The 22,700-nt window shown below is 55.2% G+C and overlaps 5 protein-coding genes across 5 annotated transcripts; 3 read left to right on the plus strand and 2 right to left on the minus strand.

Annotated features, from left to right (window-relative positions):
* Nucleotides 1-195: 195 nt before the first annotated feature.
* CkaCkLH20_06054 (maltose permease MAL61) lies at nucleotides 196-1,956 on the minus strand (the record flags this gene model as incomplete). Its single annotated transcript, XM_038888771.1, has 4 exons — nucleotides 196-1,066; nucleotides 1,123-1,313; nucleotides 1,373-1,743; nucleotides 1,785-1,956. 4 exons carry the CDS (start codon nucleotides 1,954-1,956, stop codon nucleotides 196-198), a joined length of 1,605 nt encoding a protein of 534 aa, XP_038746107.1.
* Nucleotides 1,957-2,562: 606 nt separating this feature from the next.
* Nucleotides 2,563-4,185, plus strand: CkaCkLH20_06055 (murein transglycosylase; the record flags this gene model as incomplete). The annotated part of the gene is made up of 1 exon (XM_038888772.1): nucleotides 2,563-4,185. The coding sequence occupies one exon, from the start codon at nucleotides 2,563-2,565 to the stop codon at nucleotides 4,183-4,185; it is 1,623 nt and encodes a 540-aa protein (XP_038746108.1).
* A 1,072-nt stretch (nucleotides 4,186-5,257) lies between these two features.
* Nucleotides 5,258-6,840, minus strand: CkaCkLH20_06056 (uncharacterized protein; the record flags this gene model as incomplete). Its single annotated transcript, XM_038888773.1, has 2 exons — nucleotides 5,258-5,303; nucleotides 5,384-6,840. The coding sequence occupies 2 exons, from the start codon at nucleotides 6,838-6,840 to the stop codon at nucleotides 5,258-5,260; spliced, it is 1,503 nt and encodes a 500-aa protein (XP_038746109.1).
* Nucleotides 6,841-15,389: 8,549 nt separating this feature from the next.
* CkaCkLH20_06057 (homeobox and c2h2 transcription) lies at nucleotides 15,390-17,135 on the plus strand (the record flags this gene model as incomplete). Its single annotated transcript, XM_038888774.1, has 2 exons — nucleotides 15,390-15,552; nucleotides 15,607-17,135. The coding sequence occupies 2 exons, from the start codon at nucleotides 15,390-15,392 to the stop codon at nucleotides 17,133-17,135; spliced, it is 1,692 nt and encodes a 563-aa protein (XP_038746110.1).
* Nucleotides 17,136-20,570: 3,435 nt separating this feature from the next.
* On the plus strand, nucleotides 20,571-22,085 carry CkaCkLH20_06058 (uncharacterized protein; the record flags this gene model as incomplete). The annotated part of the gene is made up of 1 exon (XM_038888775.1): nucleotides 20,571-22,085. One exon carries the CDS (start codon nucleotides 20,571-20,573, stop codon nucleotides 22,083-22,085), a length of 1,515 nt encoding a protein of 504 aa, XP_038746111.1.
* Nucleotides 22,086-22,700: the final 615 nt, after the last annotated feature.

Below are 22,700 nucleotides of genomic sequence, written 5' to 3' on the forward strand. Positions count from 1 at the left end.
GCCATTTCAGCTGGAGAAAATTACTTAACACGAAGCGAATGAGATTTACGGAGCATGCTGATCTTTCGAGTTGTATGTGATTTTAGTTAAGCCAAGTTTGCTTACAGTTGCAGATATCGAACGAAGGGCGCTAACAGTCAAGTCAAATTCTCACAATTTCTTCATTTCCAGACCCTCGAGCGGCGCTACGAGAGATCAGTCGTCATCTCCTGCTTTACCGACGTTACCAGCATGCGGGAAGACATGCTTCTGGAACTGCCTCGGTGCCAGCCCCGACTCATACGCATGGTCAATCTCCTCCGTCGTCATCCCGGTAGTATCTGGCACAAGCACCCACGCCGCAGCCAACAAGAACACCGAAGTGCCCGCGTATACGAACCCCGTCCTTGCGCCCAGGTTCCCAGAGTCGACGTTGTACATGTACGGGGTGATGAAGTTGAACAGCCACGTCGTGAACGTCTGCGCGCAGATCCCCACGGAGAGCGTCTTGGCGCGGAGCGCGTACGACGGCACCTCCGCCGCGATCGGCCACCCGGCGCCCTGGAGGAACGCCGACTGGAACGATATCAGCACGTTCATCAGCACCGCGATCGCCCACAGCGCGCCCCTCGCCGTCTGCCACCACAGCGCGCCGACGACCACCATGACGACCAGGTTCAGCGCGAGGCCCGCCAGCACGACGTTGCGCCGGCTCACGCGCTGGAGGTAGGCGCCGCTGGAGAGGATGATGAGCACGGCGAAGCCGAAGCCGCCGATGCCGACGTCGAAGGAGTGCACCGCCTCGAGGCCGGCCGTGATGAGGAAGTAGATGTTCTGCGCCAGGAAGGAGGCCCCGCCGATGTTGGCGGTCGAGTAGAGGAAGGCGACAGTCAGGGTCCGCTTGAGGTTGTGGGCGCGGAAGCAGGCGGCGTAGGTGGCGTCGGGGTTTTGTTCGAGGGCCTGCTCGGCGCGGATTGCGTTTGATTCGTGCTCGAGGCGCAGGGAGGGGTGGTTTGGGCCGTATATCTTCTTGAAGACCTTCAGGGCTGCTTCGGTGTTGCCTTTTTTGATGAGCCAGAGGGGTGATCTTGCAAATGTCAGCGCCTTCGTTTCTTCAAAGATACGAGATGTGTGTCGACTTACTCTGGGGCTATGGCCCATGCGATGACAGCTAACCCACCGACCGCCCATTGGATGGCGATCACCGTTCTGAAGGCTTGTTCGCGGATATCGGGGACGAAGATGCGTACAACACCGAGAGCGAGGCCTTGTGTCAAGAGGACGAAGACGACGAGGCAAGTCTGCAGAGGTGCTCGAAGCTTCAACGGCGCGACCTAGAAAACACGCATCAGCCTGGTCACAGGAAAATCTCATCATCCTATCTCATACACACCTCGCTGATATACGTCGTGGCTGTGGCCATCACAGCGCCAACCCCCAATCCGGTAATCATCTTGCCCCCCATCAACGTCGCGCGCGGGACGGCGACATACTGCACAGCGGCCCCGACCAGCGTCACCGCGCTCGCGCCGCACGCCGGCCACTTGCGCCCGTAGCGGTCCGAGACGGAGCCGACGAGGATGGCGCCGAGGGCCTGCGTCAGCGACGACATGGCCGTCCACAGCGACGTCCAGATGGAGGGGAGGTAGGGGCCCGAGGGCCCCATCTCGCCGAAGTAGAGGAGGAAGGAGGGCATCGAGATGGAGGCGCCGTTGGTCACGGTGTCGTAGGCGAAGACCACGCCGGCGGTGTAGGCCACGGAGGCTGTGGGGCATGGTTAGTCGGTTGTGAGGTAGGATGCTGACAGGAGGGGGACTTGCCGATGAGGAGGACTCGCCAGTGGATTTTGGCGTTTTGGAGGACGGAGAGGGAGCGTTCTGCGGCGAGGATTTCTTCGGCGGTTGAGTTGGGGGTTGTTTCTAGGTGGTTGAATTCGGGGCCCGGGGGCGTGCCATCGTCGGCTTTAGTGGACACCATTTTTCGGTGACTTTTCTGAAGATTTTGGAGAACCCGACAATGGAGAACTTCGAAGAGGATTGAGCATTGTTTCTATATGCAGACCTTTATTTACTTCACGTCTATTCTACATTACCAATGGTGTTCTTCAGCCAATGAACCCATTGACTGTGGATTGCCAGGGGAAGTCGACGGCGGGGAAAATCCGGGGTATCATTTCGGACGGCATCTCAATCGACCTAATCCAATCTGGGTGAAATATTGGGTGGACATTGGGTGGACTTTGACTTCGGTGAAGTCGATCATCTGGGTAGAGATCTGGGGTACGGACTCGAGACCTGGATAAGGTGGACGTAGGGTGGACGTCAGTCCGGATCGGGGGAACGGCGGGTGGACGTCAGGTGGACGCCGGGACGGGACATCCGCTCGGCGGTGGGGCCGGAGGTGGACTTGGATGCGGACGTCCAACGTCGCCCGGGTACAGAGCTCGGAGTTCCCGACTTCGTGAAGCTGCTTAACCTCAGCATTCAAATAATACGCCGATCACATTCACAAATTTCTCGAGTTCACCTATTCCAACCCCAGGTCTTAGCATAACCACACTAAACAACACCAAACCCGTCAACCATGAAACTCAAGAACCCTATCATCCCGGGCTTCGCCCCGGACCCGACGATCGTGCGCTTCAAAGACACCTACATCCTCGTCAACTCCTCGTTCCACGTCTTCCCGGGCCTGCCCATCTACTCCTCCAAAAACCTCGTCGACTGGGACCTCCGATCCCACGCCCTCTCCCGCCCCTCGCAACTCTCCCTCTCCAACGCCTTCACAAAATTCATCCCCCTCCCGGACGGCGGCGTGCCCCTCATCATCACAGGCGGCCTCTTCGCCCCGACGCTCCGCCACTTCGACCGCAGGTTCTACCTCGTCTGCACGAACGCGCACGAGGACCCGGATTCCGGCGCGCACGAGTTCCGCAACTTTCTGATGAGCTGCCGCGAAGACGAGGTCTTTGAGGAGGGCGCCTGGTCCGACGCCGTGCCGTTCGAGTTTCCGGGGATCGACCCGGGGCTGTTCTTTGACGAGGGCACGGGGAGGGCGTATCTCCACGGCTCGTACAGGACGGGGCCGCCGTGGGCGCCGGAGTGCTCGATCCGGCAGTTCGAGATTGACGTGGAGACCGGGAGGGCGTTGTCGGAGACGAGGTTCCTGTGGGAGGGCGCCGCGGGGAAGGGGGATGCCGAGGGCCCGCATGTGTATTTTAAGGACGGGTGGTATTGGTTGGTGACGGCGGAGGCGTCGACTTTCGAGGGGCATCAGATTAACGTGGCGAGGGCGAGGGATGTTTGGGGCCCGTATGAGGGTTGTCCGCGGAATCCTCTGCTGACGGCTTTGGGGAAGGATGAGGATGTGCGGTGGACTGGGCATGGGGATTTTGTGGAGGACGGGAGTGGGAGGTGGTTTTGTGTTCATCTTGGGATTCGACATGATAAAGAGGATGAGAGGCGGCATCCGCTTGGTCGCGAGACGTTTCTTACGCCGGTGGTTTGGGGAGAGGGGGAGTGGCCTGAGATCGCGCAGACGAAGCTTGAGATGGATGTCGATTTGGATGATGTTTCGGACGAGGAGCGGCATGGTGGGTATCGAATGGCGGGAGGGCGTCTTGAGGATGTTTACATCCGCACGCCTAACCTTGAGCATTATCGATATTCCAAGGAGGATGACGCCTATTCCCTATGCGCTCAGGCGTCTACACTGGCGAGCTCTTTAGGGACATCCACTTTCGTTGGTCGAAGGCAGAGGTCTTTTTCGGGATCGGCCATGGTGACCGTCGAGTTGAAATCTGATGGACTCGAGGGACTGCCACTGGCTGGTCTGGCGGTATACAAAGACAGCTTGCGGCATGCTGCGATCCGGATAGACGGTTCTGAGGGTAGAGTTTCCTCAGTGCTGGTTGCGATTCAGGATGGTATGCCTGTTAGTGTTGAGCTCGGGTCAACATCCGTCCCTAACGGAGTCGAAGCGATTGATCTCCGGATCCAAGCCGAGACCAGTCGATACAGGTTTCTTTGGCGCTTCGAAAGCAATGGGAATCATGCCGACTGGCAAGAGTTGGGCGGAGTTGATCCCGTGCTGCTGTCGGGTTATGATATGACGGGGACGTTGTTTGGCATATTCGGCGAGTCGAAGAGTTCGGGAAAATCAGTAGCGGATGAATGGGTTACATTTCGCAACTTCAAAATAGAGTAATCAGATGGAATTATCTTCAGCATACCAAGTTTCTAGTCTCAAATACAGCACAGCAAACTCCTCTTCTCCAGTAATATCTCGAGAGTTGAAACAACAACACAATAAGCTCTTCTCACATGCCTTCAACCACGTTGACTCCGCTTAAAGACTCTGCCTTCGTTGATTCAATATCACAGGATTTGTTAGAACGTTTCTTCCATCGCCTCAACTACCCTAATTTGACCGCAATAGCTGGGTGAGTGGGCAACCATTCAAGCTGGCCTCCCACATCGGCGGAGGCCCGACGATGCCAGAGTTCATCGCCTGCGCTCTCGGCGAAGACCACTACACCATCACGCTCTCTCCGCAACATGAAGGCACGATTCCTCGGTCTCGCCGCACATTCCGCATCGGCGATGATCGTCCATGGTGTGTTTCCTCCTCCTTCCACCATGGGTCCCGTATCCGTTTCGATCGTGCTCCCCACTTCTCCCAAGTCTTCGCAATTAAGTAGCAATCCATCGAGGTGAAGCTTGCAGCGCAATCTCTCATCATCCAGTTCACCTCCTCCTTCCATGAGGGGTTGTCGACTACCTCCGGCATCCAGCAGGCCCCCGGCTTCCTATCAATCGTCCTGCTGGTCACCAGGCAGAGGGCACAGTCTCCGGCCTGTACAAACTCTTTCAACTTGTCAGCCAGGTCCGCTTGGTAGTCGACTTCCACTTCTCTCACTTCCTCCACCGCGCCCATTATCGAATACAGCATGTCCAGCGGAATCGTGGCCTTCCTCTGGCAGGTCGCCTCCATTGCCTCCTGAAAACTCCATCTGTGGCGTCTCCCGAGAAACTCACCCCACAGAAACTGATTCATATCTCTGAGGGCGTTGACCCATAGAGTCTGCTTCCAGGTGGTCACCTCACCTACATGCTGCCCTGCTCTGTGTACCGTCTGTGAACAGAAAGGGCAGCTGCAAAGCCCGGGAACAATCCAGGTACTGCAATTCACCCAATGCTCCAATGTGTTGGCCGAGACCAGCTCATAAGCTGTCATGTACCATCCGTTCCAGGCCATCACTCCCTCTTGCCAAGTCCAACTACGGCTCCTCCACCGGCATGCTGCGAACTGCATCCTCACTGCCGCTCCCATATCGTCGCTGCCGTCATCGTAACCTAAATAACCACTGCGTGTACTTCGCAGTGTAGCTGTGATATCTGGGCACAAGGCAATCACGAACTCGCAATTTGAGTATATGAGACCCATTTCAGGAATCATTATCTCCTTGTGCCACTGGCATGATTGGTTTATGCACCAGCGGTCCACCCAAAACTTGTCAACTCCAGTAGAGCGTGAGAGCTTCGCCAACGTGATGACCAGCTCTTTGTCGTCATATTGATCCCATACGTAGCTCACGGCCACGACTAGTTCGTCAATAGATTGTAACTCGGCAACTGCGTTCTTATCCACAGAATATACCATGTTCGTACTGCAGCAGCAGCTGGCCTTCGCTTGGCACCCTCCGCTCCAAGGGGTGAGTGTCCCGACCACCGCTGTGAGGTCCGTCTGCGTGGGAGCCTCGTGCGGCCGAGGGACCTCGAAAAGTGGTGCCTCCGCGGCTGGCAGCCGTGCAGCCCATTGCACGTTCACATTGAGTAGCGCAAAACTCGGGTCCTCTGCGTCTGCTTCTGGTGGCGTGTGACTCTCTGGCGCCAGGCTGATGTACTGGTGAGCTTCTGTGTGGTCCTCGCCAACAAGTGCTAGCAAGATCCCAACAGCCGCCTCGGCCAGGTGCTTCCGTCTCGCCGGGGTCGTCACCCCCAAAGTCTGGTTAATTGGGAATTGAGATACAAGATCCTCAGAGGACCTCGAAGTTGAGAACCGGATCACGATGTCGTCGTGTGTCGCATCAACACGAAGACCTTCAACCATCTGGCAGCCAAACTTGCCTTCCAGTCCGGCTGCCACGCAGAATACCCATTCTTTTGACAGGGAGCTGGGCCAAGGCATCCTCTTGCCGTCAATGAAAGCGCACCATCTCCAGGAGGAATTCGGACTATCCTCATCGCCGAGAATGCTGCCTCGAGTATCTCTCAGGCGCTGCAGAAGATTTGCCATCGCTCCCTCACGCCGTACTGGCTCAATCGCCCTGTGAGTCCGCCAGTTTTCCACCTCGCCACCGTTTGAGGAGCCAGATACACCTCCTGCTTGGTTTCCTTCTGGAGGAACTCCCAACAGGAGATACTGCAGCGTGCGGAGTACGCTTGAGTTTACTATTGATCTGTGCTCCTTGGAGATATCGCGAGCCTGTCGCAGGAGGTCTCCCTTGAGCTGGTCGAGCCCATCTGCTTCTGGGTCCACCACTCCGAGGAGGTTGTGGCACAGGGACGTGAGGCCAGGAATACACTCATCACCAGGCCTCAGATCCTGACGATGCTCGGGCGATTTCTCGGGGCTGGACGCTTCAGCGTGAGGATATAATCTGTAATCGGGTTGCGGGAAACGCTGGGCGTTCCTTTTCAGGTTGCTCTTCAGTTTGTAGATCCGCAAACGCGGCTGGACTGTGAGCACAGCCAGTGCATGGCTGTAGCTCATGTAATCAAATTTAATCCCACTCAGCTGCATGGATACCACCTCGTCAACTGGACCCAGCTTCTCGCGTAGATGAGGGTGGGACGCCATGTGTCGAAGGGTTTTGATCGCCCTACCATCCAGCAGACTAAGCACCAAGTCGGATTCATGGATCACGTGTTGCGCCATGGTATCCTGCTCCAGCGAGTCCCAAGTACGCCACAGATCGGTTGTCTGTTTGAATCCTTCGCCTCGTAGCCGCCGGCTATGCCAACTCTGTGTGTGGACTGTTCTCGCCATGGTGACTTGGGATCCAACCAGGAGCGCCCCGTCAGCTTCACCGCTTTGATGGATACTGTCTGAGCGGGTATTAGCATCATCACAGGCTTCCTGTAAGAATATTCTTAATTACCTTGGCTCTTGGTTTGCTTCTATTCTGTGCGAGGGAGTTCGATGTTGTAGGCGGAAGACTCAATCAATATTGGGTGAGCAAAGAAGTGAACATCTCTCCTGGGCTGGCTGGTCAAATAAAGCAGTCGAAAGATCCGCCCTGTTTCTGTCCTCGTGACAAATGGCAGGGACAACGAAAGAGGCACCGGCCTGCCTGCAGAACGAAGCCCAAATCAGGCTGCGGCATGCACGCCTTGATACCCAGCTTCCTCTCTTGGAAAGAGTTCAAGTCGTACAGCCTCCAGCCAAGACCCGGGAGATGAGTTGTATGATGGCCATTGGCTCGGGTTCTGTTGGCTATTCCACTGCAACGCGCCGTTAGTCCTCTTGATTTCTGCACATCACAAAAAGGATAAAGGGGTGTGGGAATGCAGCGATCCAGTATAAATCGCCCGCGCCATCGGTTTCCTGCGCTTTCGCTCCGAGCAGCAACTGATCAACAACATATGATGACAGGCACTTTGGCAGGGTGGTGAGAAAAAGGCTCGGGTACGAGTCCCTGGCTGTCATCAACCCTTGGGAGTCTAGATACAGTAATTAGACTAAAGACCAATCTTATTTCCGGTTTTATCCGCTCTTATCAAGTTCTTCAAGATTTCAACCTTCGGTTGATGCTTCGCGTACTGGAAAGATATCTCGGCTTTCTACTCTTCGCTCGTTTAGCCATAGCATACAGTCTTCAAGAGGGCAGTTTTTGTTGAAATCAAGGTAAGAATGTCCACAACGGCAAGATCGAAGACGATTACAAAGAGCTCTCCACTCGGGCTTGATTCTTGGACTTCGAGAATCTGCAAGCGAGGAGAAAGTTCCTCCAGCGTCAGGGTTGATGCCATGATACAGAAGATTGTCCATTTCTATCGATGAGTCCGGGTTTGATTCAGCATCAAGAAAAAGAAAGGCGGGCTGTTTTGAATGAGCACTCAGAATCCTCAAGGACCCGGCACCCAGTATTGTGTTTTTGTAATTCTTATCGTCTGGCGGCAAGTAAACTTCCGTCATCTTTTGTCGATTTCGCGATTCAGACCCAAGGTTTTGAATAACAAAACAGAAGTCAAGGCTTAATATATTAGAGCCTGGAGGGAAGTGTTAACTGCGACGGCATACAGGACGCACTCTAAGAAGATGTGTTACGACGACCCTCATATGTATATAAACGTTTACATATAAGAGAAGATTGTGCAGCTGGCTAAATTTCGCATTATAGGACATACGCCGAAGTAATGCATACTGAAGTGAACGGATGAATATCGGCATTTCTAAGATTTTATATGTTTAACGAATGTTGCCGTCTAAAGAAGGGTACCGGGACGAGTTTTCAGGCCTGGAACACATAAAAAGAATACGGAAACTTCTCAACATATTAAGATATAGGGAGGGAAAGTTCTTAGGTGTGCTGCATTTCTTTTCGAGGGAGAGACCTAAAACGGCTTTACCACGATGGAACCTATAAACATTCGTTCTGTATAGCCCCAAAATTCCAGTCTCTCGGAGTGGTACAGGCCTGGCAGTTGTGCTACTTTCAAAGACACGCATTGGCTCTCGCGCACTGAGTCGTGGCGAAGAGCAGCTTGAATATTTCCAACAACAATACGAACGACAGACGATGAAGTCAAATCGACGACGCCTCAAGTCACGGCGGAAAGTTATCCATACAAACGGACTTCTCGTCCAACCTAGCTACAGGAACTCTCCTCGTACAACGGTCCAGCGCCGACGAACCTCTTCCAGCGGTCCCGCGCGGCAGCGCTGCCATTTTCGAAGTACTTGGTCAGGCCTGGGGCGGGCCAAGCAAGGGCATTCAAGTGTTGGCGCACTTTCGCCGCACAGGGATATAAGAGGGACATCCAACGATCCTACTCGACCACCTCGGACCTCATCGTGTTCCTAATATCTCTGCTCATAGACCAGTGCTGTCGAACTAATCCGAGAGTGCCTGCCTCAGCCAACATTGCCGAGTCGTCCTGCAATGCTTTGTTTGTAAACGATGTGATTCCCAATCCCAATCTTCACCCACTGGCCAATGTAGGCAACAGGCCTACTAGATGAAGCCAGAGTTGGAATCTGCCTGCTGGCCTTCTTTCACCAACGTCAACTCCTCGTGTCCGATAACTCCATCGCGAGACTGACAGCCATCACGAAGAACAAATTGTGAAGCTTTAGAAAACAAGGAGTATTGTCTGACAACACGTGGTTTATATGCTGGCACACGATGATCCCCCATACAAAGAATTCAATGCCACCAGCGTGACCAATTCGACCGCTAGCCCTGGTGTAGAAGCAAAATCTTGACATCAAGCCAGACGGACATTCATGCAGCCGTATCTACGTCGAGTTCGCTTTCAAGAGGCTCACGATAAAGATAGAACCCCAGAGCCTTGGCCATTGGGCCAAGCGCGCTCCGCTTCGCCAGTGCCTGGCATACATCTCCAGAAGAAGACACGTCGACTACATAAAGATATTCACTAGCACCTGGAGACTGGTATAAGCCCCATAGAAGTAGCTTCCAAGCTATGGTGGTGGCCGGGCGCCATTGTGCTTTCGCTAGAGTGAGCAACAACAGCGTTACATTGTGATGCTGCCTTCTAACTCAAGTTATGGCATTGCGGAAGGCGAGGTTACACTTGCCACTTTCAAAGACATAGTCCCCTAATGCGACACCCCAGAATGAACACAGCTGATACGGACGTCGAAGACGTAGCTCGTCAAGTTCGCGATGATGAAACTCTTCACCATAGCCTTCGGCAAGGCAGACAGGCCGAAGAGCTGAAAGCGTGATGGCCGCTACCAGGACAATGGACACAATCAGAACAATGAACAAGGCGTCGCAGAAGAGGTATCGGCAACAAAGCCGGAAGCGACAGTATTGAATGAAAGTCACCGAGGTATTACCTCGAATGTCTGGCTCGAATGTCTGGAACCGCGAAACGTCGTCGCGTTTAAGTCGACATTCAACATCGGACACAGGCCGAAGAGCACTAGCTGAGAAGGCAGTACAACTTACCAACAACCACCAACACCGCGCGATCAACTGCCGGCTTCGACCAACCAAAACGAGACTCGCCCAGCCCTTTCGGAAGACGAACAAGCCTTTTACAGCTTGCCCCGTCAACAAGAAGCGTACGCCGTCGCGATTTGCGACTGCGATATTCTGGACCTTCGCTCAAGCCGAACGTCGACTCGAGGTTGCTACGGAGGTTGTCCGAAGCCACCGAGACCAGCGAGTAAGACCTGCCTCGAATGTTTCATTCTCGCACCGTCCCGGGGGCTGTGCCTAGCTGACATCGGCTTCAAACGGTGTTGCTTTGGTCTGAAGGTCGGAAAACGAGAGGACACGGAGCCACTTGATGGAGGTTGACGTGTCGCTAGAGATCGTCGCCGGTGGGTTGAAGCTGAATGGCAGTCAAGCTCGGAAACCGAATAAGCCTGGCGCGACCCTTGCAGCAGCGTCTGTGGCATTGAACGGATGGCAGGTGTGTGTTTGTTGGCCCAGAACACTTTGGTGAGACGGGTGAGACTATTGCGGCTGAAGTGAAGATGTGTTCAGCCGCTAGGATATTGGTTGCACGAATCACGGCAGGGCATTGCATCGCAGGTGGCAGAGCCTGGCATTGGGGGCCAAATGATGACTGCCGGGTGCAAGATTGTTTCTTGCTTCTGTCGAAATAGAGCGCGAAGTACGCCAGACCCATCAAAAGGAACTTTTGGTTCTCGCGGATGGATTGACCGCCATTGTAGTTGGAGTCGCCGTGGCCGTGACCGGCGTATTGTCGCGGCACTATGGGAGAGTTTGATGGGACATGAACACAACATCGGGTTTTTGTCATTCACATGTGTCGTGGGATCAGAGACGGCATCGTGCTATCGGGCGGGCCCACTCGGCCGGCCAATGGTGGGTCCACGTAACATGGCCCTAGTCCCGGAGTGGTCGAACTGCCGCGACAAAAGAATGTGTAATTGCTCAGTGTAAGACACGAGGGCGAGAGCTGTGTTGCTGATGCCGGTGCTGGTGCTGGCGGCGGACGCGATGGACGGCTCGCGACATGAAGGCGCGGGAGAAGGAAAGAAGTTGCGTCATGGGCTGAGTGGACCGAACGATTCGCAGCTGCCGCGTTCCTTTTTCTCTTGGTTCCAGAAGACGGTTGGGAGCTAGACGGATGCGGGATTGTTTGATGCGCTGGCTCGAGAAAAGATGGAAATTGGGGGCCAGGCCGAATTCGAGCCGTCGCTGGTGGTGGAAGTTGATAGCAGCGTTCTGGAAGCATTCCCGGGAGGAATGGCTGACGCAGAAGGAATCTGCAGAACCAGTTGAAATGCGATTCGGACTTTCGGAGTCTGAGTGGCTTGGACTCTGCATCTGCAGTGTTGGGCGCGACTATCGAGAAATGATGTTCCAGTCGGATAGAACGGTGATTTGCTGAGGGTGTTTATCAGGGACGCTGGGATGAGAGAAGAAGATGCAGGGAGTCGAAGCAGCCCCTGCAGCAGACCAATCTTGTTCCCACGAGTGTCGTGTCCTGTGATGAAGAGCAGATGTGCTCAAGTTGATTAGGCTGCAGCAGGCTTGAAACGAAGTGCTGATCTCACTGTCTGTCTGTCTGTCTGTCTGATGGACGGTATACGAAGTACTGCCGTAGGGTACTCTGTAGGCACGACGTCGGGTAAAGCGTTGCAAGGAAACGGAGTAGATCCGAACCTTGGGCGATGTCAAATGCAGGGTCAGGGAGAGATGAGATGGGAGAAGGACAAAGGAAAAACAAAACAAGGGTCTCCAAGTGTCGAGGTGCAGTGGAAATGGTGGTGGTGGTGGTGGTGGTGGTGGTGGATGGTGTCTGAAGTTTGGCGTTTGGAAGGACAAGTAAGGTTTTCGGGGGAAAATAAGTGTTTCTTGTGACAGTCGGGATTTGGGCCGGGAAAAGAGCACCCAATCTCAACCCAAGGCTGCATCCGTTTCGCAAGTGCAGCGATTCCTGGGAGCATCGTGGGAGGAGAAATGAAGGCCAACGATTTGAGTTTGGCGGAGAGAGGAGGGCAGGAGGCGGTGCTTCAATCCATGATTGATCCATGATTGTCGCTAAAGAGATTTCGGGAGGTGCAATTGACCTGATAGGTACGTACCGGGGATGCCGGAGCATCACGTGATGATGTTTAAGTGGTTGCTTCCTTTTTTCTACTTTGGAAGGAACGCTCACCTGCGACTGCGCGGTTACTGTAAGACGAAAGCATGGCATCGCGCCTGCCGTGCTTCCAAGTTTGGAGTGTGCCTTGGGTAAATATGTGTGTGCATTTGCGGAGTTTCCAGATGAATCAACGGCAGGCTTTTGCCTGCTTCTTCCACTCGTGCACTGATGCTGAAGCTGGCTGGTTGTGTGATGTATCTGGAGCACTTTCGCTGAGGCAAGTCGGAGGGAACCTGCCAAGCCAGATGCTCGCTGCAGTAAAGCACATTGCCCTACTGTTCTTGCTGTCAAGTACCTGTACGGCTGCCCGGGCAGCTGGACCACAGGCAGGGAAGGTAGCTCTACCCTCCACCCTCCCTGCCTTCTGCTCCTGCTCTTGCCGGGTTCCCCCCACGCTTTCCCCAATAATTCCCTCCACTGATCAAGCTTCACTTCAATCATTTCCGTGACACAGCATTGAAGGCAAAAAAATAGCTGCCCGCCATTGCCTTGATCAATTGCCTCAGTTCGTCCTCTGCCGGCGTCAACCGCCATGGTCACCGCTAATCTAAGAAGGCACATCCAAAATACCTGTCGAAAATCGGTCAAAATCATGCAAGCTGCGCCAGCAGACGCGATACCCAACCCGGCCATGGCCCATTTTCTTCTTCCAAGTTCGCAGTAAATCACCACCACCGACAGCACCGGCATCGAACTGGAGCTACCTTACACTGCCGATCTTCAACTCTTATGGCTGACCGCCCTGTTCCACCACCTTCACGTGTTTGCGCTCTACGGACACGCACTCCCAGACGGCTTCGATGGCTGGCTGGCTTCCCCCTCAACCCAAGTAACCAAGCAAGCCCTGCCTTCTCCAAGGGTCTCCCACCGATCATGAACATCGACCGCGAGTCCTTGTTACGGGGCCCGCATCTCCCGGCTTCCCCCTTCGACTCTGGGAATTACCATGCCTCTGATTGGGAGTCTGGACGGACCTCGCTCCTGTACTGCGTAACCGTTCCTTTTGGATTCCACTCTCGCCGATGAAGCGGGCGAATCTTGAATATCCCGGTTGAGACTCCCGATGACAGCCCTCGCGTTATCGCCGCAGCCAAGAGACGCTGCTAAATCGCCTTCTTGGTCATCGTTCACGGACGCATGCAGCCAGAATCGGCCTCGGACCATCGACGCGGAAGTCGACATCGACACTACAGACGGCATCAGGCACCGTACCTCATTATCAGATCCCGACCATTCATTGCCGTCGACTGACGGCCCTCAATGCCATTGTCCGTCTGTCCCTGGGCGGATGGAACGAACCGACGAGGAGGGGTGGACGCCTCGCAGGGGTCCCTCGCCTCTCTCCTGCATCCAGCGCAACGCAACCACCACCATCACATCTGCCTCCCACCCCCGAATGACGGAAGGCCACAGCCTGTCCTGTCCTGTCCTGTCCCAAGCCTGGCCTGCCTGCCAGTTGCTGTCGTGCCTTGCCCCGAACGGGCAGCGTTCCTATTTCTGTTTCTTTTTCGCCTTTATCTCTGGGCCATCCTCGGACGCTTAGTGGTGGCGTCGCCCACTAAACCACTCTCGTTATCGCACGCCAATCCTACCAAGACGTCGAAACTCGCCGGGCTGCCCGTCTGGGATCCCCTCGCTCTGGTATCCGTACTCTGTCTCTGTACCTCAGTACACCCATCCGCTCGATCCTGGATGCGACCCCGTTGCGAACACCCCGGCTCTCCTCCCAATCTCTCCATCGCTTGACGACGGGAACGACCAGAGTCCTTCGGGCATCCCACCTGTATTTTGCCCACCGCACTGAGAAGGGGAAGGGTTCGAGGGTCCGCGGATAGCCTTCCTTCTGCGAGACTGCCACCACTCGCTGCTGCTGGCCCCTGGGACGAGCACTGATTCTTTCATTTTGGCGCAGCCCATCCCAATCCAAGACCGTCTGAACCCGGGCAAGCCAGGCTGTCAGGGGAGGACAGACTGAACAGACCGGCCGAGAGAGTGAGATTGAAGAGTCGGGTGCCATTGTCTGTACCGGCTAGGGGACCCTATCTGAATTCCCCTCAAACTGCAATTCAGCTCAACTTCTTCTCTTTCCTCCTCGCCGTTCCGTCTTTTCTCCTCTTCCACTCACTCGTCATCCTTCTCGACCATTGACGACGGGGCTGTCGAGCGAGGGAAGACAACGACAACGACAACGACGAGGCGACTTGCACTAGTAGGGGAAATCACAACACTCAACTGCCGAATTCCCACGCAACAAACCGTCAGATAAGCATCAAGCCGACATAAACCCAGCCAGCGTCTGCCTTCCCGCTTCCTTCATCACCCGTCCGATTTCTCGGGTCGAAACACACCACGAGCCTCGAACAAGTCCAGGCCACCCGCCAGACCGCTAGCAAAACCAGCCTCTTGGTTCACCAGTATCCTATATCCAACAGGACACGGATAGACAAGACATTATCCGCAGACACGCCGTTCATTACATCGACTTCTCCGTACTCCTTACAAGGCTTTTCGACTACCGTCGCTGCCTTCATACGCCCGCACTAGCGAAGATCCCGTGTCGGATCACGTCAACTTGGACGCAGGTCCAACAGACAAGCACCAGCAGCCACCTCCCACGCGGTTCTGAGATAGAGTGAACCCTGCTTTAGCACCAAACCCCAAGCCAGCTTGGCCTCGTCCGTCGGAGGCATACCATCGCTGCGGCCGATACTTAGCTGCGGTGCCGCCCTCCCCTTATCCAACTGGCGTACCCTTTCAGTCGCTTTTCTCGTTTCCGCGTCGCGCCCAGCGCTAGATCCCAGGCCCTGGCCGCCTGGAATTCTTGCACTCCACCTCCCGCACTTTTCCCCATCCCGACCACGATACACTCCTTCCCTTCTCTTTATTTCACGCACAGCATCCCATTGCAAAATACCGCAGCGAAGCGAGTAAATCGCTCAGCATCAGAACATATACCTGCAACCAACCGAAGTTCCTGTGCTTTTCCCTGGCATTTTTCAACATCTAGAGCGCGGGTTACGACCACCCGGAACGATGGCCTCCAATGCTTGGCCCGGGGCCGACGGCTCCTCGCACCAATCGACGAATGTTTCGCCTGCCACGCAGAGGGTTCTCGATGCACAATTGATCAAGCAGCTCATCGGCAGATATGGCCCTGATGAACTAAGCCGTATAATCCAGGAGACCTCAACCACTCGTGGGTTCTTTTCTCTAATCACCATTCGTGTGTCAATGTCTAATTGAACTGTAGCTTCGGATGGAGCGTCGATTATGTCGTCCGCACAGTCATCCATCTTATCAGACGAGTCGAGCGTATGGGATACACAGAGCATACGCACCTTTTCCGACACATCGTCCATCACCGGAAGCATCATTTCCAACGTGTCCCGGGGCACATCCAAGATACTGGGCAGACGCAGCCAGAGCAGTAGCGCCAGTGCCGCCGCCCAGGCTCAAGCAGCCCAGCAAGCGGTACAGACACAACAAGATCAGCAGTCGTGGAACGGTTCTGAATCCACACTCGATGCCGCGTCGGGCACTTCTGGTGCATCAAAGCAAAAGGGGGCTTTCATGTGCGGCTTCTGCAAGGAGGAGGACATCACCAAGACGTGCACAAGGAAAAACGACCTGAAGCGACACATCGAAGACTTCCACAACGTCAACGCGCAGTGGTTTTGTCGTCACCGCGGCTGCCAAATGGTCTTCGACTGGCAAGGCGCCTACAAAACACATCTGAAGCAGGCGCACGGCGGATCGAGGATGTCACTAGACGAAGCCAAGGTCAACCTTTGCCCCCAAGTCGTGTTTGCATGTGGGTTCGACAACTGCTTGCAGGTGTTTGAAGCGCAGGGAGACTCAGATGCCAGCTCCACGTTCAAGGAATACGTCAGCCACGTGGTGAAGCACTTCGACGAGGGTGCCAACAGCGGCGAATGGTCGTACTCGGCGAGGATACGTAACCTCTTGCGCCAGAGCCAGGTGCAGTCCGCGTGGAACGAGTCAATGTGGTCCGAAGCCTCGAGGACTTCGCTGCAGTGGAGTCCCCAGTCCTCTGGAATCCTGAGGAAAAGGTTGGAATGTCGGCACATCGGCGACCTCAAGTTGCTCATTCAGTACGCCTTCCTTTTGGGCACTGACCCCAGCAGCGTTGGCAAATTTCGCGAAGACTTCATCACACCCGTTGCAGACACGTGCACCATGCACATGCCTGGCCACAAGTCCAGACAGCAGAGCACTATGGCTCCTCCGGAACCGGCCGACCCGTTTTCGTTCAAGATTTCACGAGGAGCGAACCCTCAACTTGCCGCCTACATGGCATCGCAAAGGAGAGTCTATGTGCAGAGACAGCAGCGCGTGGCGCGTCCAGCGCAATTACACCACCCTCACCAACAAGTACCGACGTCCGGCGCGATGGCCAGCCAGTCGCGGCTGTCGCATTCATCGCAGTCGAGCCACCATAGCCAAAGTCATCAGCACAACGGCCAGAATCACAGCACGCTCGGCCACTTCTTCCAGACTATGCCCGATGCTCAAATGTACGACCCGAACGCCGGCAACCAGCCATTTGCCAACGGCATGCAACATAACGGAATCATTGCCGACGACATGCAGAGCTTGAGAAGCATGGCTGGGGGACCTCAAGAGTCAGCGGATGTCGAAATGCAAGACCCTGGGATGATGACCGACTTTTCCTCGTCCTACGTCCCGCATGCGAATCTGACGAGCCCGTCCATGTCTGGTCATCCCGACGGATTCTTCCCGCCGGGACAGGCCTATTGAGGAACTCAAGACGAACAGAAAGCACGGAGCACGCCTCCCACCATGTACAAACATTGTATCAAGCACACTACAGCCACACCTCGCGCAAGAGGTTTTTCATTTGGTTCATTTCACTTTGGCGTTTCCAGTAAGATCATATACCCAACAACGGTCGACCGCCACATTTCCTTTTTCCACCATAGCAGCAGCTTTGGATGACAACGAGACGGATACTGTACATTACGGACGGAACTACGGGAACAGGGTCATCCAAGGCGGGCCTCTATCACGAGCGAAAGGAGTACATAAGACGCGGTCGGACTCTTTTTAGAGAGACGGGACGGAAGGGTGGCAGGAAGCAAGGACGAATGCGATGCAGGACAAGAAGGGACGACGACGAGTCGGCGATAGCATTAGGGGAGGAAGAAGTATGCCATATTGCGGGCTATACCCATGAGGCCACACAGTTCAATGGAAGTATCTTTTTCACAAACGAGACCATCCGTGATGAACAGAGCAACGCATGAGAAGACGCCAAATCAAGTTGCGACGCGCTCGATGCGAGGCAGATACAGTCAGACGTCTTCACGAAACAAGCTGATCTTTGACGAGTGGTTCCTGCGGCCGGAGCGTGGACCGTACGCCGCGCGTCGAGCATCCCATCCCACCACGACGATTCAGGAGGAATCAAGGACAGATGCGAATAACTGTCGACAGTTTGTCAGGAAGGTCGGTTGAGTCATGCAGAGGGTCTGGTATGACTGGCAGCAGGTGCCTGGGGCCAGTAGACGGCAGGGGATCTGTCTGCAAACCACATGGCAGCCCCGGCCACCCCAGACGCCGGAAGAGTGGATGAGACAGGGCGGGCAGACGAATTTTACCCGAGCAGATGGATTAGGGGTCGAATTCAGCCGTTTTCCCATCGGATGGCGAGGTCTCAAAAAGCCAATTCGCCCTGGACAATGCAACAGAAGAAACTAGAGATCGGTCTGATGTGAGGGATGGGGGAAATTCTATTTAATGTGTGTCGCCCATCCCGCGTACTAGGCATAGGCCCGTTTCAGCTTGTCCAACGGTAAGGGGATCCCGCTGTTCAGCCCACGGCCAGTCCGTCGGTGGTGCTTATCATTGAGGAGGGGACTGGATGAGGAGAAGGGATGCATGGGTTGCTGCGTCGATGCATGACTTGGGAGAGATCGCCGTTCGGCTGTACCCGTTCGTGTTGGCCTTGAGACGAGAATGCTCCGTGCCTTTGAGAAGGTTTCTTCCTCTTGTTCTACTTCTTTTCCTTTTATGTCCATGAAGGGTTCGGTGATGCCGGACTTGCAAAATACATTGAGATGCAGACATGGACGAAACTTCAAGGGTAGTGGACAGACACGTAGATGATTGGCGAGGGGACGGTATCTGGAGGTGGAGCTCCTGCCGTAGGGCGGACGGGAGAGCGGAGTTACCTCAGAATGCGGGATATCGGGAAACGCCGTGGGACCGGGACCGGGACCGGGTCTGGATCTGCGGGGATGTTGAGGGCTTTTGAGAGGGGGAGCTGGAGATGTCAGTGATTGAGATGTTGCGGGCAGACTGATGGCTCGAGAGCAGTTCGACGCCCTTCGATGAGGCTAATGAACTACTGTAGCGCAGGGAAAGTGCCGTTGACGGGTATTGTTTGATTAACCTTGGAAAGGCAGGTGTTTCGCGAGAATTCAGGTCGATTCGATTGGAAGTCGGCCCCGGGCTTTAGCTAATCCTCCTTCCGTCTTCCGGCCCCAGGGTCGGGCAGTGGCCCGTGTTTTTCCACTTTCGCCCGCCGCACGGAAAGAAGCATGAATCATGAATCAGAGGAAGGCCATCAGTCAGGCTCGATATCATGTGCTCATCTCCGAGAGGGGTAATCGACTTCACTTTCAACTTTTTCAGCCCGCCAGCCTCTGACTTCAACGACGTCCCGCGACCGCAAAAACGTGGACAACAGTAATCCACTCTCTCGCGATACTTCAACCACCGCTGACGAGGTGGCGACCAAAACGTCGATGCAGGAATAACCTCTTCTTTCAACGGCCTTACCTTAGTCGTCGTCCCCTCAAACAACCGGCACCCGGCACGGTGGTTTTCCTTCGCGTCGCGTGACCTGAACCCCGCGAGCTAATCGCCTACTCGTTATTCGTCGACGGCCACGTCTACCTTCTCGTCGAGGGGACAAAGAAAGACGAGAGCCGCATATGGGTGGTTGGCTCGAGGGCGAACAAAGGGCGTTGAGACACACGAACACCAAAGAGACGACTGGACGCGGAACACCAACCAACCATCCGCTCCCTCTCCTCCTACCCCGCGTGCGAGACTCGACCAGTCCATCTTGACTCGGCCCCGGCCAGCGCGAGACTCGAAGAATCACTCACACGACAACCACTACCTGCCTACCCTCTGCCCTCGACCGCATCCACAAACGGACGCGACCACGGTTCACGACCAAAAGATCCTTCCACGTCCTTGCCTTACGCCAGCAGCACCACCCATACGTCGTCATTCGACCTCCACCCCTGTCATGCATCCTTTGTTCTAGCGTCCTTCTAGAAGCCCGCTAGAGCGTCTTGGCTCCTTTCTTTTCACTCCAGCTGCGAGCACAGCCCCCGTCAGGCTGTCATCCGGGCATGACGAGAGGGAGGGAAATGTGTTCAGCTCTACGGGATCTGGTTCGTCCGCCCTGATGAGATTGGATCAGAAATGTCCCATTCTCACGCCGCTGACCCCGGTTGGACCCGTGGCGCGCGCTGCTGGAGATGAACTTTTGTACGACTGGTCTTGAAAGCACACATCTGGCCGGTTCCCGGTACTTCGCAAGAAGCAAGCATCCAGGCAGGCGGGCGGCCGTTCACGATGTTGATTCGTCTCGGCGGAGATGAGGTCTGCTCATGGGTAATCCACGATACGACTCAATATATCGCCCGCACCAACGAATCTCCCGCGGCATCGTGGGGCCCGAGAGCGCTCGTTCGAAGGAACCAAACCCCAGACCTTCCATCGGGCTTCGAGAAGGCAGAAGCGCCCTCCGTCCTGAGCCCTGCGCCCGCGCTAATGCGAAAGAAGGCGTCACAACACAACGCGACCACCCAGAATATCTCGCTGAACCCCAAGTTCGCCACACGCCAACGCCTGTGGCGCGTGGGCGCCTTATGCGACATGCACCCTTTGACGTTGTTTCTTGGCAAGGGTACTAAATGTTGGGCCACCGCTCGCCCACACGCCTGGGTCTGGCTTGTTACGTTTGTTTAACCTCCCATTTACATGAACGACATCTGCTCGGGGTATCCCTTCATTACTACATAACAACAGTCTTCCTTCCAAACGAAGCTTTCGTTTCGATATCAGCGTTCACTCTCCAAACGGCCGCGATCAAACAACATCGTCAACACACTCATGCTATCATAGGCTGAAACGAACGAGAAGTTCACGGCAAACATGTTCTCAAACCAGCCGCAAGGAATGTCACCTGAAGACATCAAAACACTCCGCGATCTCGCCGGCCGCTACGGCTCCAACAACGTCACATATACTCTCCGCAACATCACATCTCCTGAGCCATATCTCAGCGTACCGAACCGCAACTCGGGTCTCTCAATAACAAGCTTTGGAAGCGACGCTCCCTCTCTGTCTTCTGGCCCTTGGTCTAACTCCTCCGTCTCCATCTGCGAGGACGCCTCAATGTCGGGCTCCTTCTTTATGCCTTCATGGGACGCCGAACCAGCATTACTCCTTTCAGACACAAACTCTCTCTCGGGTTCAGAGTTCCAGGACCAGATCTCTCCACGCAACACTATGATGATGATGAAATCCCCGGTCTCCAAGGCCATCGAGTGCCCCATGTGCGCTGCGTACGACGTTCACGTAGGCTTCGGGCGCAAGTCAGACTTCAAGAAGCACCTCCAGAACTTTCACAACACAAACTCTCTCTGGGTCTGTCCGGACTCGTGCTGTAAGATGGTTTTCGACTTCGAGAAGGCCTACATCACGCACTTCAAGATCGAGCACGGAGACGCGTGCCCGCCCGCAGACCTCAATAAGGTTGAACTCTGCCCACAGGTCGTTTTTGCCTGTGGCTTCGTCGGCTGCAAGGAGGTCTTCGAAGCCGCGTCTGACACCGACGCTGCCATCGCCGCCGAGACGTGCTTTGATCACCTGGCAGGTCACTTTGACAAGCGCAGCAGCGTGTCGTCGGAGTGGACTTACTACCACCAAGTCCAGAACCTTCTCCGCCAGAGATCTCTGAAGGACGAGTGGAAGCATTCTCTCTGGGACAAGGCCGCCCGGAACCAGCTTCGCTGGCAACCCCGCTCCTCAGGGGACCTCAAGAAGCTGCTCGAGTGCCGGCATCTTCCGGACGTCCCTAAAATCCTTCATGCTGCGTGGACACTCGGCCAGACGTCCTTTTCCTCACCAGAGCACCCCGCTCCCGAGTTCCCCGGCGCCGCCACCCGCCCTCTCCGCTCCACCTGCGCCTTCTTCGCAAAGGGCCACGCCGAGATGAAGGTCGTCGTCCCTCAACAACCCGCCCCCCACCAGAACATCTTCTCCCTGAGACGCAATCTCTTCCCCGTCAAGCTGGCCACCGTCTCGCACCCGCCGCCGCGCAGCGTCCCCGACGAGCCGGACTCTCTGGAATACCCCCACCCGGGCACTCCCATCGTGCTCCCCGAGCGCGACGATTGGTCTACCAACGTCGTCCTCGGCCCCCCGGAAGACGAGCATCTCTGCTTCGACCCGGCCATGTACCCCTCCTGCGGCAACCCCATCGCGCCCTGGAGCCAGAGCATGGGCGACCTCAGCCCCAGGACCGACTGCGAGAGCATCGGGCCCCTGCTGAGCGTGCCGAAGCAGAAGCGCCCGTTCAGCTGGGGACGGAGGAGCCTCGAGAACCTGAGGCTCAAGAGGCGCGGCGTCGAGGACAAGGGCGCTTCCCTCCCGACCTGGATTTGAGGCTGTGTCCTCCATCTTGCTTTCTCTTCTTTGTCCTCCTGGACCCTTTTTTCCCCTACCTTCCTTTTTCACATATGACGATGTATCATCTAATGTCTCATGACTGATGGCCGGCGCCAGACCATAGACCTGTTTGTTCTTCTTTGCTTGGTTTTATTTATATCTTCTTTGTCACATCACACACAACCACGGCATGGCGCCTCTTTTTTATACACCATAGACACAACTACAGTAGACCTTACGATACCCGATGGGTTGGTACCCCCCGACGGATGCGGATCCGGGGTTTCAAACATTGCATAGACGGCGGATGATGAAGGGGGAGTTGGGAAAATAAAACTTACCGTGTTACATCAGAATCAAAAATTATCCTGAAGTATGCGTTTTTGTGATGATGTTGAATCTTGACTGTTGTGATGTCGTGCTGCTCTCCAATAGCGTATGTTTGGTTCTGGTCTCCGTGGCGATAGCGTCACAGAAGAAGACAGGAATCATTAAGAAACACCTCCCCTCTACGGATAGCCACCACCTCAATCAAAACACATAAAACGGACCAGTCACCTATAACTGTTGAAACGGTTATAACTTGCGTACAAAACAAGTCTCAGCAAACAC

This window comes from Colletotrichum karsti (genome assembly GCF_011947395.1).
Source record: "Colletotrichum karsti strain CkLH20 chromosome Unknown Scaffold17, whole genome shotgun sequence".
Taxonomy (NCBI): domain Eukaryota; kingdom Fungi; phylum Ascomycota; class Sordariomycetes; order Glomerellales; family Glomerellaceae; genus Colletotrichum; species Colletotrichum karsti.